The sequence below is a fragment of the Ranitomeya variabilis genome, chromosome 7, assembly GCF_051348905.1.
Source record: "Ranitomeya variabilis isolate aRanVar5 chromosome 7, aRanVar5.hap1, whole genome shotgun sequence".
In the NCBI taxonomy this organism is placed as follows: Eukaryota; Metazoa; Chordata; class Amphibia; order Anura; family Dendrobatidae; genus Ranitomeya; species Ranitomeya variabilis.
Window position 1 is genome coordinate 223,500,997 of NC_135238.1, and position 18,177 is coordinate 223,519,173.

The 18,177-nt window shown below is 39.7% G+C and overlaps 1 protein-coding gene and 1 non-coding gene across 4 annotated transcripts in view; both read left to right on the forward strand.

Annotated features, from left to right (window-relative positions):
- The window catches only part of ZEB2 (zinc finger E-box binding homeobox 2), a 175,536-nt gene that overhangs the window by 111,272 nt on the left and 46,087 nt on the right, over positions 1–18,177 (forward strand). The window contains exon 1 of one of the 3 annotated variants that reach the window (XM_077273009.1): positions 8,592–10,715. The exons of the other annotated variants lie outside the window; for them this stretch is intronic. Coding sequence (XP_077129124.1) covers positions 10,571–10,715 — 145 coding nt within the window. The 5' untranslated portion in view covers positions 8,592–10,570. Of the gene's footprint in view, positions 1–8,591; positions 10,716–18,177 lie in introns of those variants that run through there. 3 annotated transcript variants of the gene reach the window in all.
- LOC143786418 (U6atac minor spliceosomal RNA) lies at positions 16,822–16,937 on the forward strand. Its single transcript, XR_013218303.1, has one exon. It is a non-coding gene; the product is annotated as a U6atac minor spliceosomal RNA (small nuclear RNA).

Below are 18,177 nucleotides of genomic sequence, written 5' to 3' on the forward strand. Positions count from 1 at the left end.
GTCAAAAGGTTTCCAAGCTTAAGAGGCCCTTAAAGTCAGGCAGTCAAGATGCCTTCTAACTCAAGAGGCCTTCAAGCTGGCGAGTCCAGCTAAATTCACAGACTTTGCTTGTATAGGCACGAACCAAAAATCTTGACAGAGAGAGAAAAATTGTGTCTGTAACCAGTAAGCTCTGGTCCAAAAAGTGTCTTGAAAAAAATATTCTAAGGAGTCTAGTTCAGTGGAGTAAGCGGACAATCTGTTGGATTCATCTTGAAAGGTTTTTTTCAGTGGAGTAAGTGGACAATCTTTTGGGTTCCTCATGAAAGATTTTTTTCAGTGGAGTAAGAGGACAATCTGTTGGATTCCTCATGAAAGGTTTTTTCAGTGGAGTAAGTGAACAATTTGTTGGGTTCATCATGAAAGATTTTTTTAGTGGAGTAAGTGGACAATCTGTTGGGTTCCTCATGAAATATTTTTTTAGTGGAGTAAGTGCACAATCTGTTGGGTTCCTCATGAAATATTTTTTTTAGTGGAGTAAGTGGAGAATCTGTTGGGTTCCTCATGAAAGATTTTTTTTCCGTGGAGTAATTGGACAATCTGTTGGGTTCATCACGAAAGATTTTTTTCAGTGGAGTAAGTGGGCAATCTGTTGGGTTCATCATGAAAGATTTTTTTAGTGGAGTAAGTGGACAATCTGTTGGGTTCCTCACGAAAGATTTTTTTCCGTGGAGTAAGAAGACAATCTGTTGGGTTCCTTATGACAGATCTCGCCAAGCCTATATACAAAAATGACTGTAATAGAATAATTAGGTATAATACTGTAAATTCTACATCCTGGTGATTGGCCGAAGTAGCAATTAATCTCTACGTCTATGGCTGAGACAAGGAATGAGAAACCTCCTAAACAGGAAAGTGGTGATATTAACCTTCTCTTTTTATCTAAATGAGCTCGACAGTTTTGGTGGTTTGTAGAATGTTACGAAGACTCTGTGGGAACGAAATGAAGCTAGGTTTGATGATTTTAATTAAAACTGCATTAAATAAAATATACAATGAAAGTCCCTGCACACACAGACATTTAGCTCAACGCTTAACATCAACAGTTAAAGAAAACAACCGCGATCAAATGACTTTCTCGGCGTAATTACTGCTCGGTTTTTTTGGACTTAGCCATTATTAACAGAACGTACAGTTATACTCTTCTGGCACTGTAATATGTTATTGTAGAATTATAATTAATCTTACAGGAAGTGGTGGGATTCTTACAGTATCAGATTGAAGCAATACGGCATATAGATTTATTAATGCTTTTAATCAGTTCAGGCAAAATTAATTTCGCAATGATTGCTTACATTGAAATTTGCATAGATTTCGAGGAAGCCATTTATTTCACTGGATATTAAAACAGGACACGGGCCTGAAGCTACGAAACTTTTTGCTGCTGTTCCCACATGTTGGTGACATTTTTTTTATTTTAGGATTATTGGCTGTTAATTCCAACTCGGCTTTTTCTGGATCAACCAGAAGTTTTTGCTTTATTATTCTTAGACTTCGGGTTATATCTTTAACCATTACTTGTGATTCTTTATACCCATGGATGTAGACTTTGGGGTCCTCATTTGGACTTTTTCAGAATATGGGCTTGAAGATACAAAGTTTTTCCATAAGCTGGAAAGAACGGACAATTATGGGTCGTCAATCCCAGCTCATCATTTTGTGGATCGCTCTTAGCTAGATGACGGGGTCATGTCTTCTGCAACTGTAATTTGTGACTCTTGATAACCGTGTAACGAGGGTTATCTTTTGGGGGTCTTATTAGATGGGTTCATTATTGATATTTATGGTTAAGATGGTAACTTGGGGAAACTTGCTAAGTGTCCTATACTTTCCCATAGCACATAGCGGTCAACCATCATAGGATACAACTTTAGGCATGAATCCACAATACAACATCATGGAAGGACCCATGTGCCATCACAACAGTTATGGTGTAGTACAACTTCTCAGCCATGATAGGGAGACCATAGACTTCTATGGGCGCCTACTGTATATCCATCTATAAGTCTCTAATTTTAGGAAGGGGGTTGTCTGTTGGATTTAATATGAACCTTAGAGTAAAAATAAAATCATAGCATACTCCATTGGACCCTTATTTTGGAAAAAGCCTCCCCTACATCACCCACATAATGCTGGGCCACACAAATCATTGCATGGAAAGAAGTAAACTGATGGCCTCCATGTACAAAACTCTGCCATATCCCTTAGGCCAAAAGGTGACAACATAATAATCTCCGTTGATCACGGTATCTGGATACTCTCCAAATTGAAGAAAGAAGGATGAGGCTGAGTGATTTCAGCATGCCTGATCCTTTTGTTTTAATTAGGGTGTAAATCACTTACAGAGGTGACTATCAATGACGTATTCCTACAAGTATTGTTTTTGGGGAAGATTGCACACATTGTATGGAGGTATTTAAAGGGGTTGTACTCCACTTGTCCTCCACTTTGATTGAACGAGGCAGTGCCCGGTAGACAGGCTCTGCCTAGGGTAAAGCATAACACATACATCACCGCCGTTCCAGTTCAGAAACCTGTGAATCCTCGCAGCGCGCAGGGGGATTCATAAGTCTGCAGTCACACAGAGTGTCTGCAGACATCAGTTTAGACCGGACAACCCCTTTAAGCTAAGGACATCCATGTACAAAGCTCCTCCATATTCCTGAAGGTGTTCAACACAATATTGTCAGCCGACTTCATCCAGACTTTGTACAATAGGCAGAATTTGGTGTAAAGAAAGATCGGGCTGAGTGATTTCAACATGCCTGATCCTTTTGTTTTTAGGAAAGATACCGCAAGTAACTTCTAGAAGTGAATTGTCTCCCGCGGCTGACTCCACTCCCTATTGAGAGCACACGAACGCTGACTTGGCCTCCAAATATACATTTATACAATATACAGCTTTTTAGAATATATTGCTGGATTTATATAATGGAATTGTACCGTAATAATGAGTATTGTGGATGGCGTGAGGGATCCGTGCAGCTCAGCATCCCCATTAGGGGAACCATTCTCATACTTTTTGGGCATTCTTCCTGCGCCTCATTGCCTTCCATGGTGCAGTTGGTCGTTACATCAGATTTTGCCGTAAATTGTGGCTGTTTTAGGTGTAATAAATACCTGCGGACTGTAGATAACGCCTGAAGTCCCAATGTTTTCCCTACATTTTTCTTGCCTCATTTCTACCTGATAAGGATCAAACATCCAGGTCTGCACCTCTTCATCCATCTATCTTATCAGGACCATTAACCTGTTCTGTGCCGGAGACCAATTTAAGTGCCATCCATGAGTGGCATGGGGGGGGGGGGGGTGCTATCGGCCAGGCCTAGGAGTATTATCAGGATCACACTTTCAAACACCCCTGTGTATCTTCATTTCGGTGGAGGTCCTGTACTTTTCAGCTTAGGGATTTAGATAAGTATTTGAGGTCTACACAAACACATGGCATTGATAAGTGCACAAGTGTGAAACCTTCTGCAGCCGGGGCGTTATCATGGCGCACAGTAAAAATTCTGCTGCAGGAGATAAAAGTCTTATCAGCCTCCTGTACTGAGAGCTTTCCAGTTCGGACAGTTTGGGACTCAACTTTTGCTTCCCCCGGTTCCCTCCTGTCTTTGTCACGTTGCATCGGCATTACTTTATAATAGCGAAGGTACGGGGCTACGGGCGATTCATGAGCACTTATCTCGCGCGACATTGAAATTCATTGACTTTTTGCAAAATCTCATACATTTTTATACGGCGAGAAGAAAATAAAAAGCATTATTTGATTGGGCGCGATATAGCGGTATGGGAGCGATGGGGTCGATGCATTCTTAGACTTGGTATAGTATAGCGCGGCCTGGGAAAAGTGTAAAAGAAGACGTAGCGCAGAAAAGTACAACGTAGAATAGTCAGCATAGTATAAAACAGCGTAATAATAATAGTATATCGTAACGTAACATAAACTAGCAAAGTGTATAAAAGTACAATATAACGTAGCATGGAATAATGTGGCCTAAAAAGATGCAATGTATAGTGGAATATTATAATATAAATGAACAAATTAGCCTAGAATATAAAAGTATAATATAACATAATGTAGGAGAATATTATAATATAGCATAATATAAATTAGAAAAGTATATAAAAGTATAATATAACATAATATAGCATAATGTTGTGTAAAAAAATGCAATATATAATAGAATATTATAAGATCATATACATTAGAAAAGTATCTAAAAGTATAATATAAAATAATGTAGTAGAATATTATAATATAAGTTACAATTAATTAGAAAAGTATCTAAAAGTATAATATAACATAATATAGCATAATGTAGTGTAAAAAGATGCAATATATAGTACAATATTATAAAATAAGATAAAATTAGTTAGAAAAGTATCTAAAGGTATAACATAGCATAATGTAGTGTAAAAAGGTGCCATATGTGATAGAATAGTATAATATAAGATAATATAAATTAGAAAAAGTAGATAAAAGTATAATATAGCATAATGTAATATAATATCATGTAAAAAGATGCAATACCTAGTATAATATAACGTAACAAATTAGCAAAGTATATAAAAGTATAATAAAGCATAGTAAAGTATAATATAGTGTAAATAAATGCAAAAAAATGGCATATTTTAATATGATGTCATATAAATTAAGATATCACTGTTTAGTGAGATTTCCCGTGCTATGGCGCCAAATAATAAAACAAGGTATATAATATAGTATAATATAGTATAGAACCTAAAAAGATGTAATATATAGTAGTATATTATAATGTAACTAATAGTATAGCATATAAAAGTATAATAGAGAGTAATAAAGTATAATATGGTGTAAATAAATGCAAGTATAATATAACACAGTATATGATAACGTGGTCTAAAACGATGCAATATATAGTAGAATATTACAGTACGATTGTAGAAGATGAAATGCAACAGTATAATAAAAGCATAGTATGTAATCTACAATGGAGCAGAGTGCGGTATAGTAGTGTTATAGTTAGTCATACGTTATATTGTCATATACAAGATAGAAATAAAATGTTCATGTTCCCTGCTGTAAGTAAATAAATAGTATTAGTGCGTATAAATAACATAGGGGACTTTGTAAACGCTGTTTTTTATGTAAAAAAAAAGCATAAAAGTCATCCCACCACGACAAGGTGAACCCCAATCGAAACGGTCCTATCCTCTAGTATTAAAACTTTACCATTAGTGATATGTGACCGTGCTGGGATAAGGTGTTATCTGAGCATGCTCCGATGCTAACCGAGTGATCGAAAAATGTGTTCCAGTCCCCACGGCTGCATGTCTCATGGCTGTTCGACTGCAGCAACACATGCAGGGATTGGGATTATCTGTTTGTTAGACAATCCCTGCACAACGCATGCAGCATATTATTCGAGCACGCTGAAGACACTCAGTTACCACCAGATGCCTGCGTACAGTATAATATATATGTATAATAAAGCATGAGTTGCTACAAGCAGAGATTGCAGCGAGCGGCCTCTTGGCGTGATTTTTGCATTGATGTCCCAGCACAATGTGCCCTAATACCCAGTATGGTGAGAGTTGTAGTTTGTAGTTGTAGCAGGAGAGCGACAGGTTGGAGAATGCGGAATAGAATTGTATTTTTCTCGCCTTCCTTTAATAAACTGATGTTGTTCTTTGGGTAAACAGCCCCTTGGGTGCAGTGCATGGGTTAATAAATCCAGCTGACTGCGGCGGTCCTTGGCGGCCACCTTTCCTAAGAGCAGCCCGGTTCTGTGCTGGAGCTATCTGTCTGGTTTTTGCCACACCCAGGATTCGAGCTGACAAGCCACCATACATTGCCAGTGTCAGCAAATTCCACTACCTGAAAGAGACTGAGGGGGAGAGAGGAGCCGTGCGGCAGGGAGGAGGAGGGCAGCGCCATGGTGTACTGGTGGCACCGGGCCATGACAACTCTTTCAGCGATCTGGAGCCAAGTCAGAGGGTTTGGGAGAGGGGGAATCAGCATCAGGGCAGATAACGGAATTGGTGTTTAAACAGAGACGCCTAAGTGACAGCTGATAGTGACAAGCTGCCGGGATGGAGGGGAATGTACATGGAATTAGCTGGCAAAGCGGGAAAGGCAGAAATCTGTGCCGTAAACCGTGCAAAGGGTGCAGTGGGTCTGCGGAGGCTCAGAAGGTGCCGCTCCCCTATGGGGAGGCCGGGCCGGGGAACTGCACTTGATAGTCGTGGGCCCAATTTTGCAATGGGACTTAGAAATCTTAAAGGGTTATTATTATTATGCTTTGCTTATATAGCGCCATTAATTCCACCGCTATACAGACATCATCATCACTGTCCCCATTGGGGCTCACAATCTACATTCCCTATCAGGATGTCTTTGGAGTGCGGGAGGAAACCGGAGAACCCGGAGGAAACCCAGGCAAACACGGGGAGAACATACAAACTCCTGCAAATATTGTCCTTGGTGGGATCTGAACCCAGGACCCCAGCACTGCAAAACAAAAGTGCTAACCACTGAGCCAACATGCTGCCTGAGTTAATTTTGGGGGCTATTCCCCATAACCTAAGTTATCCACTATACATAGAACGCGGAATAACGTGCTGATCACTGAGAGTCTGATCTCTAAGAACAACCGCGAGAACAAGGTTCTGTGGCCCCATAGTGGATGGAGTGGAGCAGCGCATGCTTTCCTTGCTCCATTCATTGTCTACAGGACTGCCAAGCACTGCGCTCTGCTTTTCCAGCAGTCCTATAGACAATGAGTGGAGTGAACCCCGTTTTCTGAATTGATTGGGGTCTCTGCGGTTGGACTCCCAGCTATCAGCAAGTTATCTCTTATCTATTGAGGCGTGGAGGACACAGTACCATCTTATCTGGGCAGTGGCGAGAAGGAAGCGCCTATTACCCCACGTTCAGGAGGCAGCCTAAAAAACTTTTGTTCCTCTTTTTTATTCTTGGCTATCGTGTGAATAGAGGATTATTTGATTATTTGGAAATAAGCCTTTAAAATATCCGGAAACATTAAGGTACTAAGGTTTATCCAACTGCAACGGCAGGAAAACATTTATTTATAAAAGAGATATAAAAACTATAAAAACTAATCAAAAAATTGCCTTTTCATAGGATCATACTCTGAGCAGCCAGGAACCCTTCCCTGATCACCTTTACCTGCACACTCGCTTCTTCCAATGTGCGGCTGGACCCGTCCTGGGAGTCGCGGCTTGGGTTTCCGCTCTCTGTCCACATCTTGCACTGCCGGCGCTTCTCCTGCTGTTGTGCTTCCTCTTGAAGATTATATTTGTTTCAATATTTGCTCATTATTCAGCGCGAGTGCTTCATAGGAATGGAACCGAGATGTAGAGGAGCCGAGCGTCACATCATTACATGGCATGAAGCTGTATCCTACATTATGTAACCCTGGATATTATCTGTCTATTATCTATCTATCTATCTATCTATCTATCTATCTATCTATCTATCTATCTATCTATCTATCTATTATCTATTTATTATCTATCTATCATCTAATTATCTATCTATTATCTATTCTTTATCTATTATCTATCTATTATCTATCATCTATCTATATATCATCTATCTATTTATCTATCTATCATCTCTCTATTATCTATTTATCTATTATCTATCTATTATCTATCTATCTATCTATTTATCTATCTATTATCTATCTTCTATCTATTATCTATCTATTTATCTATCTATCTATCTATCTATCTATCTATCTATCATCTATCTATCTATTACCCATCTATTATCTATCTATCTATTATCTATCTATCTATTTATCTATCTATCATCTATCTATTATCTATCCATCTATCTATCTATCTATTTATCTATCTATCTATCTATTATCTATCTATCTATCTATCTATCTATCAATCCATCTATCTATCTATCTATCTATCTATCTATCTATCTATCTATTTATTATCTATCTATCTATCTATCTATCTATCTATCTATCTATCATCTCTCTATTATCTATCTATCTATTATCTATCTATCTATCTATCATCTATCTATTATCTATCTATATATTATCTATCTATTTATCTATTATCTATCTATCTATCTATCTATCTTCTATCTATCATCTATCTATCTATTACCCATCTATTATCTATCTATTATCTATCTATCTATCTATCTATCTATCTATCTATCTATCTATCTATCTATCTATCTATTATCTATCTATCTATCTTCTATCTATTATCTATCTATCTATCTGTCTATCTATCTATCTATCTATCTATCTATCATCTATCTATCTATTTATCTATCTATTATCTATTTATCTATCTATTATCTATCTATCTATCTATCTATCTATCTATCTATCTATTATCTATATTTTGATCTATCTATCATCTATCTATCTATCTATCTATCTATCTATCTATCTATCTATCTATCTATCTATCTATATTTTGATCTACCTATCTATCTATCTATCTATCTATCTATCTATCTATCTATCTATCTATCTATCTATCTATCTCTTAGTAAGGTTACCTGACATCCTCTGGGAATACACAACTGCCTCACATCACGTCACAGCCCCGGCTCTGCTACATCCCCCCAGTAGCAGTCGTATATTGACATCACACATACAGATTATATACTTTCATATCCACATGTGAGCGGATCCCTTTTTTTAGAAAAGTAGATAAACCCAGGCCTCTGAATGTTGGGCTCTTTGTCAGCCATCATCTCTCTGTTACTTATGACGTCTTCTAATTCTATGTAACTTTTCGAGCAGTTTCTTCATTACTGAGGATCCATCTTTCCCGGCATTGAGGCAGAGCGACAGAATCTTGGCACGGAGCGCCCTCATTGGTCAGCACAAAGACTGGCGAACAATGAAGTTTGATTTTGCAGGTGGTGACGTTCCTGTCGGCGACGATTGGAATGCACTTATAATACTGACCTAATTATGGGGGGAAAAAAAGATGAAGAATCTATTCAGCCCGATTCATTTCTTCTCTTCTGAATAAAAAAAAAAATACAAAAAGAAACAAAACAAAAAAAAAAAACAAAACAAAAAAAATAAGGGTCTTGTGAAAGAAATTGTTAGCTTTTATTGCAGCAAAGTGGTAGCTTCAGCCGCCCCGAAACTGTAACGATTTGATATTCCAAAGGTTTTGTGTGTATTCGGTTAGTTACAGTAATTATACCCAATAACTGACAGCCAAAATCACGTAGGAGAAAAGCAAAGGCTGTTTTCTCACACAGGCCCTGCTGCAGAACATCTGCTGAGAGATTTGCATATTAATTAACCCATATTAACTCTAATTATTCTGGGAAATTATCAAATAAATTGAATTTTCTAATTTTAACCTTTCTTTTTCTTGACGCGTGTCGAGGCTCAGAGGACACACCAGACCACCTCACCTGGGCAGTGGCTAGAAAGAAAGTGCCCCCTTCACCCCGCAGCTATTACCCCATTCTCCTGGGGGTAGGGGCGGCCTAAAAAAGCTTTTGTGCGTCTTTTTTTTTTTTTTTGTCTTTTTTTGGCTTCAGTGTTCACTGTGGGTCTGGATACATTTGCTGCGAGGTGGAACATGTGTGTGTGTGCGAGCACAGATGGTGGAGTGTACGGGGTGAGGAAAGGTGGTACCTCCAAACAGTTGAACAAACCTTACTTTTTTCAGCCTGTTGTTTAGGCCTGAGCAAATAAATGGAGTTTAATTCAATTAGAGCCTGGCTTTAGTCACTGCCTCATGACAGAAATAATTCAATATTTCGCCGCCGCCCCCACCTCCCTACTTTTAGTTTTTTTCCCCTTCGCATTGTTTAATTTACACATCGCTGCCTCCCTCGCCTTTTGTGCCCTGTTTGGAGTGACCATAATGCATTGAGCTTTTTGTCTGTGCTATGTCACTGTCCCTGTCTGGCTTTGTAAGGTTCCAGGACTATGCCAGTTACAGAAAACAAAGAGGTTTAATGTGTCAGAAACAAGCAATGCTCTGATTAAAATAAAACAAATAAATATTTTCAAAAAAAGGAACAATAAAAAAATGAACAAACAAATACATTTGACCAATAACAATGGGACCAAAGGGTTGCGCTCGGTATCCAAAGGATTGCTCCTCCTAAAAAAAGTTTCTATTTTTGTAATAATTTTCCCCAAAGAAAGATAAAAAGTTTCAATCTTTCATAAAGACCATTCTAAGACTATTTCACGACCCGCAGTAGAAAAAACTGGAAGATTTCCATAAAAATATCCTAACCCCAATATTATTAAGATCTAGAAATCCGTTTTTCTTTTTCTTTGAGGTCAAGCAAGACCCTCATTTCCACTTTAATGGTTTCACCTCCCCCTGTTTTTTAACCATTCAGGTGATCAGCTAACCCCAGCTGACTTAGCAAGAGGCAGAAAAAAAAAATCCCGGAGACATCCTATCCTTTTACTCATGGACAGCAGGACAACAAATCCGTTACCTGAAGGAAACATTTGTCCCTCACAACTGCTGCCTTGGCTAGTCTGGGGGGAGAGGCGACATGCACAGGAGGGAAAGTAACTTTCCTCTGTATGGAGGGAGAAAAAGGAGAAAAGGGTTATTATCCATGGAATATAAACGGGTAATACGTAAGAGACACGGGATTAAAGTAGAAGCCGAGGCATCGACATCCAAAGGGACCAAAGGTAGGACGAATAATGGGACTTCATGCAAATCGGTGTAGATGTAGATTACCCCTGTAATACACTGACCCTAATGTAGATTACCCCCGCTATACGCTGACCCTAATGTAGATTACCCTTGCTATATACTGACCCTAATGTAGATTATCCCTGCTATACACTGACCCTAATGTAGATTACCCCTGCTATACACTGACCCTAATGTAGATTATCTCTGCTATACACTGACCCTAATGTAGATTACCCCTGTTATACACTGACCCTAATGTAGATTACCCTTGCTATACACTGACCCTAATGTAGATTATCTCTGCTATACACTGACCCTAATGTAGATTATCTCTGCTATACACTGACCCTAATGTAGATTATCTCTGCTATACACTGACCCTAATGTAGATTATCTCTGCTATACACTGACCCTAATGTAGATTACCCCTGCTATACACTGACCCTAATGTAGATTACCCCCGCTATACACTGACCCTAATGTAGATTACCCCTGTAATACACTGACTCTAATGTAGAATAGCCCTGTTATACACTGACCCTAATGTAGATTACCCCCGCTATACACTGACCCTAATGTAGATTACCCCTGTAATACACTGACTCTAATGTAGAATACCCCTGTTATACACTGACCCTAATGTAGATTATCCCTGTTATACACTGACCCAAATGTAGATTACCCCTGCTATACACTGACCCTAATGTAGATTACCCCTGTTATACACTGACCCTAATGTAGATTATCTCTGTTATACACTGACCCTAATGTAGATTACCCCTGCTATATACTGACCCTAATGTAGATTACCCCTGCTATACACTGACCCTAATGTAGATTACCCCCGCTATACACTGACCCTAATGTAGAATACCCCTGTTATACACTGACCCTAATGTAGAATACCCCTGTTATACACTGACCCTAATGTAGATTACCCCCGCTATACACTGACCCTAATGTAGATTACCCCCGCTATACACTGACCCAAATGTAGATTACCCCTGTTATACACTGACCCTAATGTAGAATACCCCTGTTATACACTGACTCTAATGTAGATTACCCCCGCTATACACTGACCCTAATGTAGATTATCTCTGTTATACACTGACCCTAATGTAGATTACCCCTGCTATATACTGACCCTAATGTAGATTACCCCTGCTATACACTGACCCTAATGTAGATTACCCCCGCTATACACTGACCCTAATGTAGATTACCCCCGCTATACACTGACCCAAATGTAGATTACCCCTGCTATACACTGACCCTAATGTAGATTACCCCCGCTATACACTGACCCTAATATAGATTATCTATGCTATACACTGACCCTAATGTAGATTATCTCTGTTATACACTGACCCTAATGTAGATTATCTCTGTTATACACTGACCCTAATGTAGTATATCTCTGCTATACGCTGACCCTAATGTAGATTACCCCCGCTATACACTGACCCTAATGTAGATTACCCCCGCTATACACTGACCCAAATGTAGATTACCCCTGTTATACACTGACCCTAATGTAGATTATCTCTGTTATACACTGACCCTAATGTAGATTATCTCTGTTATACACTGACCCTAATGTAGTATATCTCTGCTATACGCTGACCCTAATGTAGATTATCCCTGCTATACACTGACCCTAATGTAGATTATCCCTGCTATACACTGACCCTAATGTAGATTATCTATGCTATACACTGACCCTAATGTAGATTATCCCTGCTATACACTGACCCTAATGTAGATTATCTATGCTATACACTGACCCTAATGTAGATTATCCCCGCTATACACTGACCGTAATGTAGATTACCCCTGTTATACACTGACCCTAATGTAGATTATCCCTGTTATACACTGACCCTAATGTAGATTATCCCTGTTATACACTGACCCTAATGTAGATTATCTATGCTATACACTGACCCTAATGTAGATTATCCCTGCTATACACTGACCCTAATGTAGATTATCTATGCTATACACTGACCCTAATGTAGATTATCCCCGCTATACACTGACCGTAATGTAGATTATCCCTGTTATACACTGACCCTAATGTAGATTATCCCTGTTATACACTGACCCTAATGTACATTATCCGTGTTATACACTGACCCTAATGTAGATTATCTATGCTATACACTGACCCTAATGTAGATTACCCCTGTTATACACTGACCCTAATGTAGATTATCCCTGTTATACACTGACCCTAATGTAGATTACCCCTGCTATACACTGACCCTAATGTAGATTACCCCTGCTATACACTGACCCTAATGTAGATTACCCCTGCTATACGCTGACCCTAATGTAGATTATCTCTGCTATATACTGACCCTAATGTACATTATCCGTGTTATACACTGACTTTAAGGTGCATTTACATTGGAAGATAATCATTATTATTATTATTATTATTTATATAACACCATTGATTCCATGGTGCTGTACATGAGAAGGGGTTACATACAAATTACAGATATCACTTACAGTAAGCAAACTAACAATGACAGACTGATACAGAGGGGCGAGGACCCTGCCCTTGCGGGCTTACATTCTACAGGATGGTGGGGAAGGAGACAATAGGTTGAGGGTTGCAGGAGCTCCGGTGTTGGTGAGGCAGTAGCTCCGATAGTGGTGAGGAGGCAGCGGGGTCAGTGCAGGCTGTAGGCTTTCCTGAAGACATGGGTTTTCAGGTTCCGTCTGAAGGATCTGAATGTGGTTTATAGTCGGACGTGTTGGGGCAAAGAATTCCAGAGGATGGGGGATATTCTGGAGAAGTATTGGAGGCGGTTGGGTGAGGAGCGGATAAGTGTGGAGGAGAGAAGGAGGTCTTGGGAGGACCGGAGATTACGTGAGGGAAGATATCGGGAGATTAGTTCAGAGATATATGGAGGAGACAGGTTATGGATGGCTTTGTAGGTCAGTATTAGTAATTTGAACTGGATACACTGAGGGAATGGGAGCCAGTGAAGAGATTTGCAGAGGGGGGAAGCGGAGGAGTAGCGAGGAGAGAGATGGATTAGTCGGGCAGCAGAGTTAAGGATGGACTGGAGAGGTGCAAGGGTGTTAGCAGGGAGGCCACAGAGGGGGGTGTTGCAGTAGTCAAGGCGGGAGATGATGAGGGCATGCACAAGCATTTTAGTAGATTGATGGTTGAGGAAAGGACATATTCTGGAGATATTTTTGAGCTGGAGGCGACAGGAGGTGGAACTCGTGAACGAGTTTTGTTAAAAGTCGCTATAGATCAGGGTTACAGACATCGAACTAGTTTTACATGACAGATGTCCTAAATCCGTATGTGATATATGGAGAGCAATGCAGTCGACACCGCTGTCTGGTCAAGATGTAATACCTCTATGAACTGATGAAAGATTTCAGCAGAAGATACACTGCTCAAAAAAAAGGAAACACTAAAATACCACATCCTAGATATCACTGAATGAAATATTCAGTTGCAAATCTATACTCATTGCACAGTGGAATATGTTGAGAACAATAAAACATAAAAGTGATCAACGTAAATCAAAATGAATATCCCATGGAGGTCTGGAGTTGGAATGATGCTCAAAATCAAAGCGGAAAATTAAATTACAGGCTGATCTAACTTCAGTGGAAATGCCTCAAAACAAGGAAATGATGCTCAGTAGTGTGCATGACCTCCACGTGCCTGTATGATCTCCCTATAATGCATGGGCATGCTTCTGATGATGCAGCAAATTTTCTCCTGAGGAATCTCCTCCCAGACCTGGATTAAAGCAATCAGTCAACCCCTGGACAGTCTGTGGTGCAACGTGGTGTTGGTGGATGGAACGAGACATGATGTTCCAGTTGTGCTCGATTGGATTCAGATCTTGGGATCAGGCAGGCCAGTCCATAGATTCAATGCCTTCATCTTGCAGGAACTGCTGAAACACTCCAGCCACATGGAGTCTGGCATTATCCTGCATTAGGAGGAACCTAGGGCCAACCGCACCAGCATATGGTCTCACAAGGGGTCTGAGGATCTCATCTCGGTACCTAATGGCGGTCAGGCTACCTCTGGCGAGCACATGGAGGGCTGTGCGGCCCTCCAAAGAAATGCCACCCCACACCATTACTGACTCACTGCCAAACTGGTCATGTTGGAGGATGTTGCAGGCAGTAGAATGTTCTCCATGGCGTCTCCAGACTTTGTCACATCTGTCCATGTGCTCAGTGTGAACCTGGTCTTATCCGTGAAGAGCACAGGGCGCCAATTTAAAATCTGCTAATCTTGGTGTTCTCTGGCAAATGCCAATCGCTCTGCACGGTGTTTTGCTGTAAGCACAACATCAACTTGTGGATGTCGGGCCCTTATACCAACCTCGTGAATTCTGTTTCTGACAGTTTGAGCAGACACATGGATGTTAGTGACCTTCTGGAGGTTATTTTGCAGGGCTCTGGCAGTGCTCTTCCTGTTCCTCCTTGCAAAAAGGAAGAGGTAGCAGTCCTGCTCCTGGGTTGTTTCCCTCCTACGGCCCCCTCCAGGTCTCCCCTGGTGTACTGGCCAGTCTCCTGGTATCTGCACCATGCTCTGGACATTGTGCTGACAGACACAGCTACCCATCTTGTCACAGCCCACATTGATGTGCCATCCCGGATGAGCTACACTTCCTGAGCAACGTCTATGGGTTGTAGACACCGCCCCATGCTACTGTACCTCTAGGGGTGAAAGCAATGACAAGATGCAAAAGTGACCAAAACAACAGCCAAAAATGATGAGAACAGAGAAAAGGTCTGTGGTCACCTACTGCAGAACTACTCCTTTATAAGGGTTGTCTTGCTAATTGCCGATCATTTATACCTGTTGTCTGTTCCATTTGCACAACAGCAGGAGAAATTGATTCACAATCGGTGTTGCTTCATAACTGGACAGGTTGATTTCACAGAATTGTCATTGACTTGGAGTTACATTGTGTTTTGTAAGTGTTCCCTTTATTTTCTTGAGCAGTGTGTATATAAGGATGAGCACAGGTCTGAGGTCTGGAGGTGCCTCTTGTCTCCGTCATGCACATTTTTACATTTTGTAATCTCTCCAAGAGGAAGGTATTAGACACAATAACTTTCACAAGGACGCCGTTTCCTCATATTTCTCTGCTCATTTAGTTGTCAAGGTTTTAAGTCCAAGGTTTTAAAAAACGTAACTCTATACAAGGTCCCCATGCCGAATAACAAAGTACAAAACTCGAAAAAAAAAGAACAAATGAATACTACACCCGTGCTTCTACCGATAAGATATCTACAGCCATCTATGTAATCTATGTACTGCAGAAGTAGGAGGAGGTCAGGTCTGAGACCGGAGAATGACGAGGATTTGGACATACACTGCACATGTATTAAAGATTTGGTGTGTGCCGCCTACCGGAATGTGACTGCTGCCATCATCTTTTTGCAGATTGTACAACTTTTTGTCATTGGAAGGAGTGATTCCTTATGTAGGAAATGTGGGACGTGTACAACATTCATAATTCTATCTATCTATCTATCTATCTATCTATCTATCTATCTATCTATCTATCTATTATCTATTATCTATCCATCTATTACATATCTATCTATCTATCTATCTATTTATCTATCTATCTATCCATCTATTATCTATCTATCTATCTATCTATCTATCTATCTATCTATCTATTAATTATCTATCTATTATCTATCTATCTATTATCTATCTATCTATAATCTATCCATCTATTTTCTATCTATCTATCTATCTATCTATCTATCTATCCATCTATTATCTATCTATCTATCTATCTATCTATCTATCTATCTATCTATCTATCTGTTATCTATCTATCTCTCAGAAAGGTTCTGTAAACCGAAACATTGTGGCATGAGCAAATTAAAGTCCACCCTTTGTTTGCATTTTTGGAGTGCTGACTCTGTTTATTTTGCCATACCTTGCAACAACTAGATTCTTGTTTGGGAGGTTTTGCACCCTGAACTTATCTTATTTGTTTTGCTTTTCCATTATCTATCTATCTATCTATCTATCTATCTATCTATCTATCTATCTATTATCTATCTATCTATTGTTTATCTAATGTGTTGTATGAAAGGAGAGAAGGTTAGCACTCCCCTAGACAAGGATGGAAGAGGCCGCGTGGCTATGTAGGGTTATGGCATCGCCACCTCTGTGGCATCTCTAACCCATGTTTTTTATCTAATGTTTGAATGTATCAATCTAGTAATCTACTCTATTAGTATTATCTGTCTTCTATCTATCTATCTATCTATCTATCTATCTATCTATCTATCTATCTATCTATCTATCTATCTATCTATTATCTATCTATCTATTATCTATCTACCTCCTATTTATCTATTTATTGTTTATCTAATGTTTGAATGTATCACTCTAGTAATCTACTCTATTAGTATTATTTATTTGTCTTCTATCTATCTATTATCTATCTATCTATCTATCTATCTATCTATCTATCTATCTGTCTGTCTTTCTATCTATTATCAATCTATCTTTCTATCTATCTGTCTGTCTCTCTGTCTGATGCTGTTTCTTCCCTTGTAAGTTTGCGCTTTCTTCAGCCATGGTAACTTCCAGCGGTGTGGCCCTGACGAAGTTCTCGTGATCCTTTAGGATGGGAAGTCCTGAGCTTTACACTTTGCATTTCTGCCATTGTTGTGTTCCGCGTTCTGTGTGCACTTGAGCAGAGTAATGAGCAGCACCGGGCAATGTGTTGTGTTAATTACTCTGTTTATTCACAATGCCCAATTTCTCCACATGGCAGATATCTGTGGTGGTGACTGGTGAGCACTGGTAGCCGAGACTGGAATTAATAGATGAAGTGATGGCCTCTCCAGAAGTGCTGTGTAAAGAATCTTCGCCATACCCCATTACACCACCTCCTCAGCATGTTTGCTCAGTTCTCCTGCTGCCCATCCATTCTCACCGCAGTGTAAAAGTGTTACCTTTTCCTGGCTCTTTACACCTAGGTACTCACTGTATGCTGAGAAAAAAGCACTTTACCTTCAGTAAATAGTAAAGCTCCACCAGCTCCGGTCTTAATGGTATACCGCAGCAACGTATAGAAAGAACATCAGCCAATAGCATCAAATTCTACGTTATATAATGTATCTGTCGCTAGAGGTTCCGAATGATCCATGAAAGCGTTTGTGATCGGTCACATTCGCCAGCTTTGTCCATCAAAGACATGCAGATCCGCGTGCTATCTGTCCGACATCACATCCTCCACTTGGTTCACAAGAGACTTCATGTCATCAGATCACGTGAGAAAGTTGTTGCTGAGTAATAGGAAGATGGTTTAGGGCTATTTTTACACTGAGGGGTTTTTAGAAGTTTTTTTGAGCAGATCTTCTCCAAAATTTCTGTTTTCTGAAGTGGTTTCTTCAAGAATAAGTCATCATTTTTGTCCATCTCGA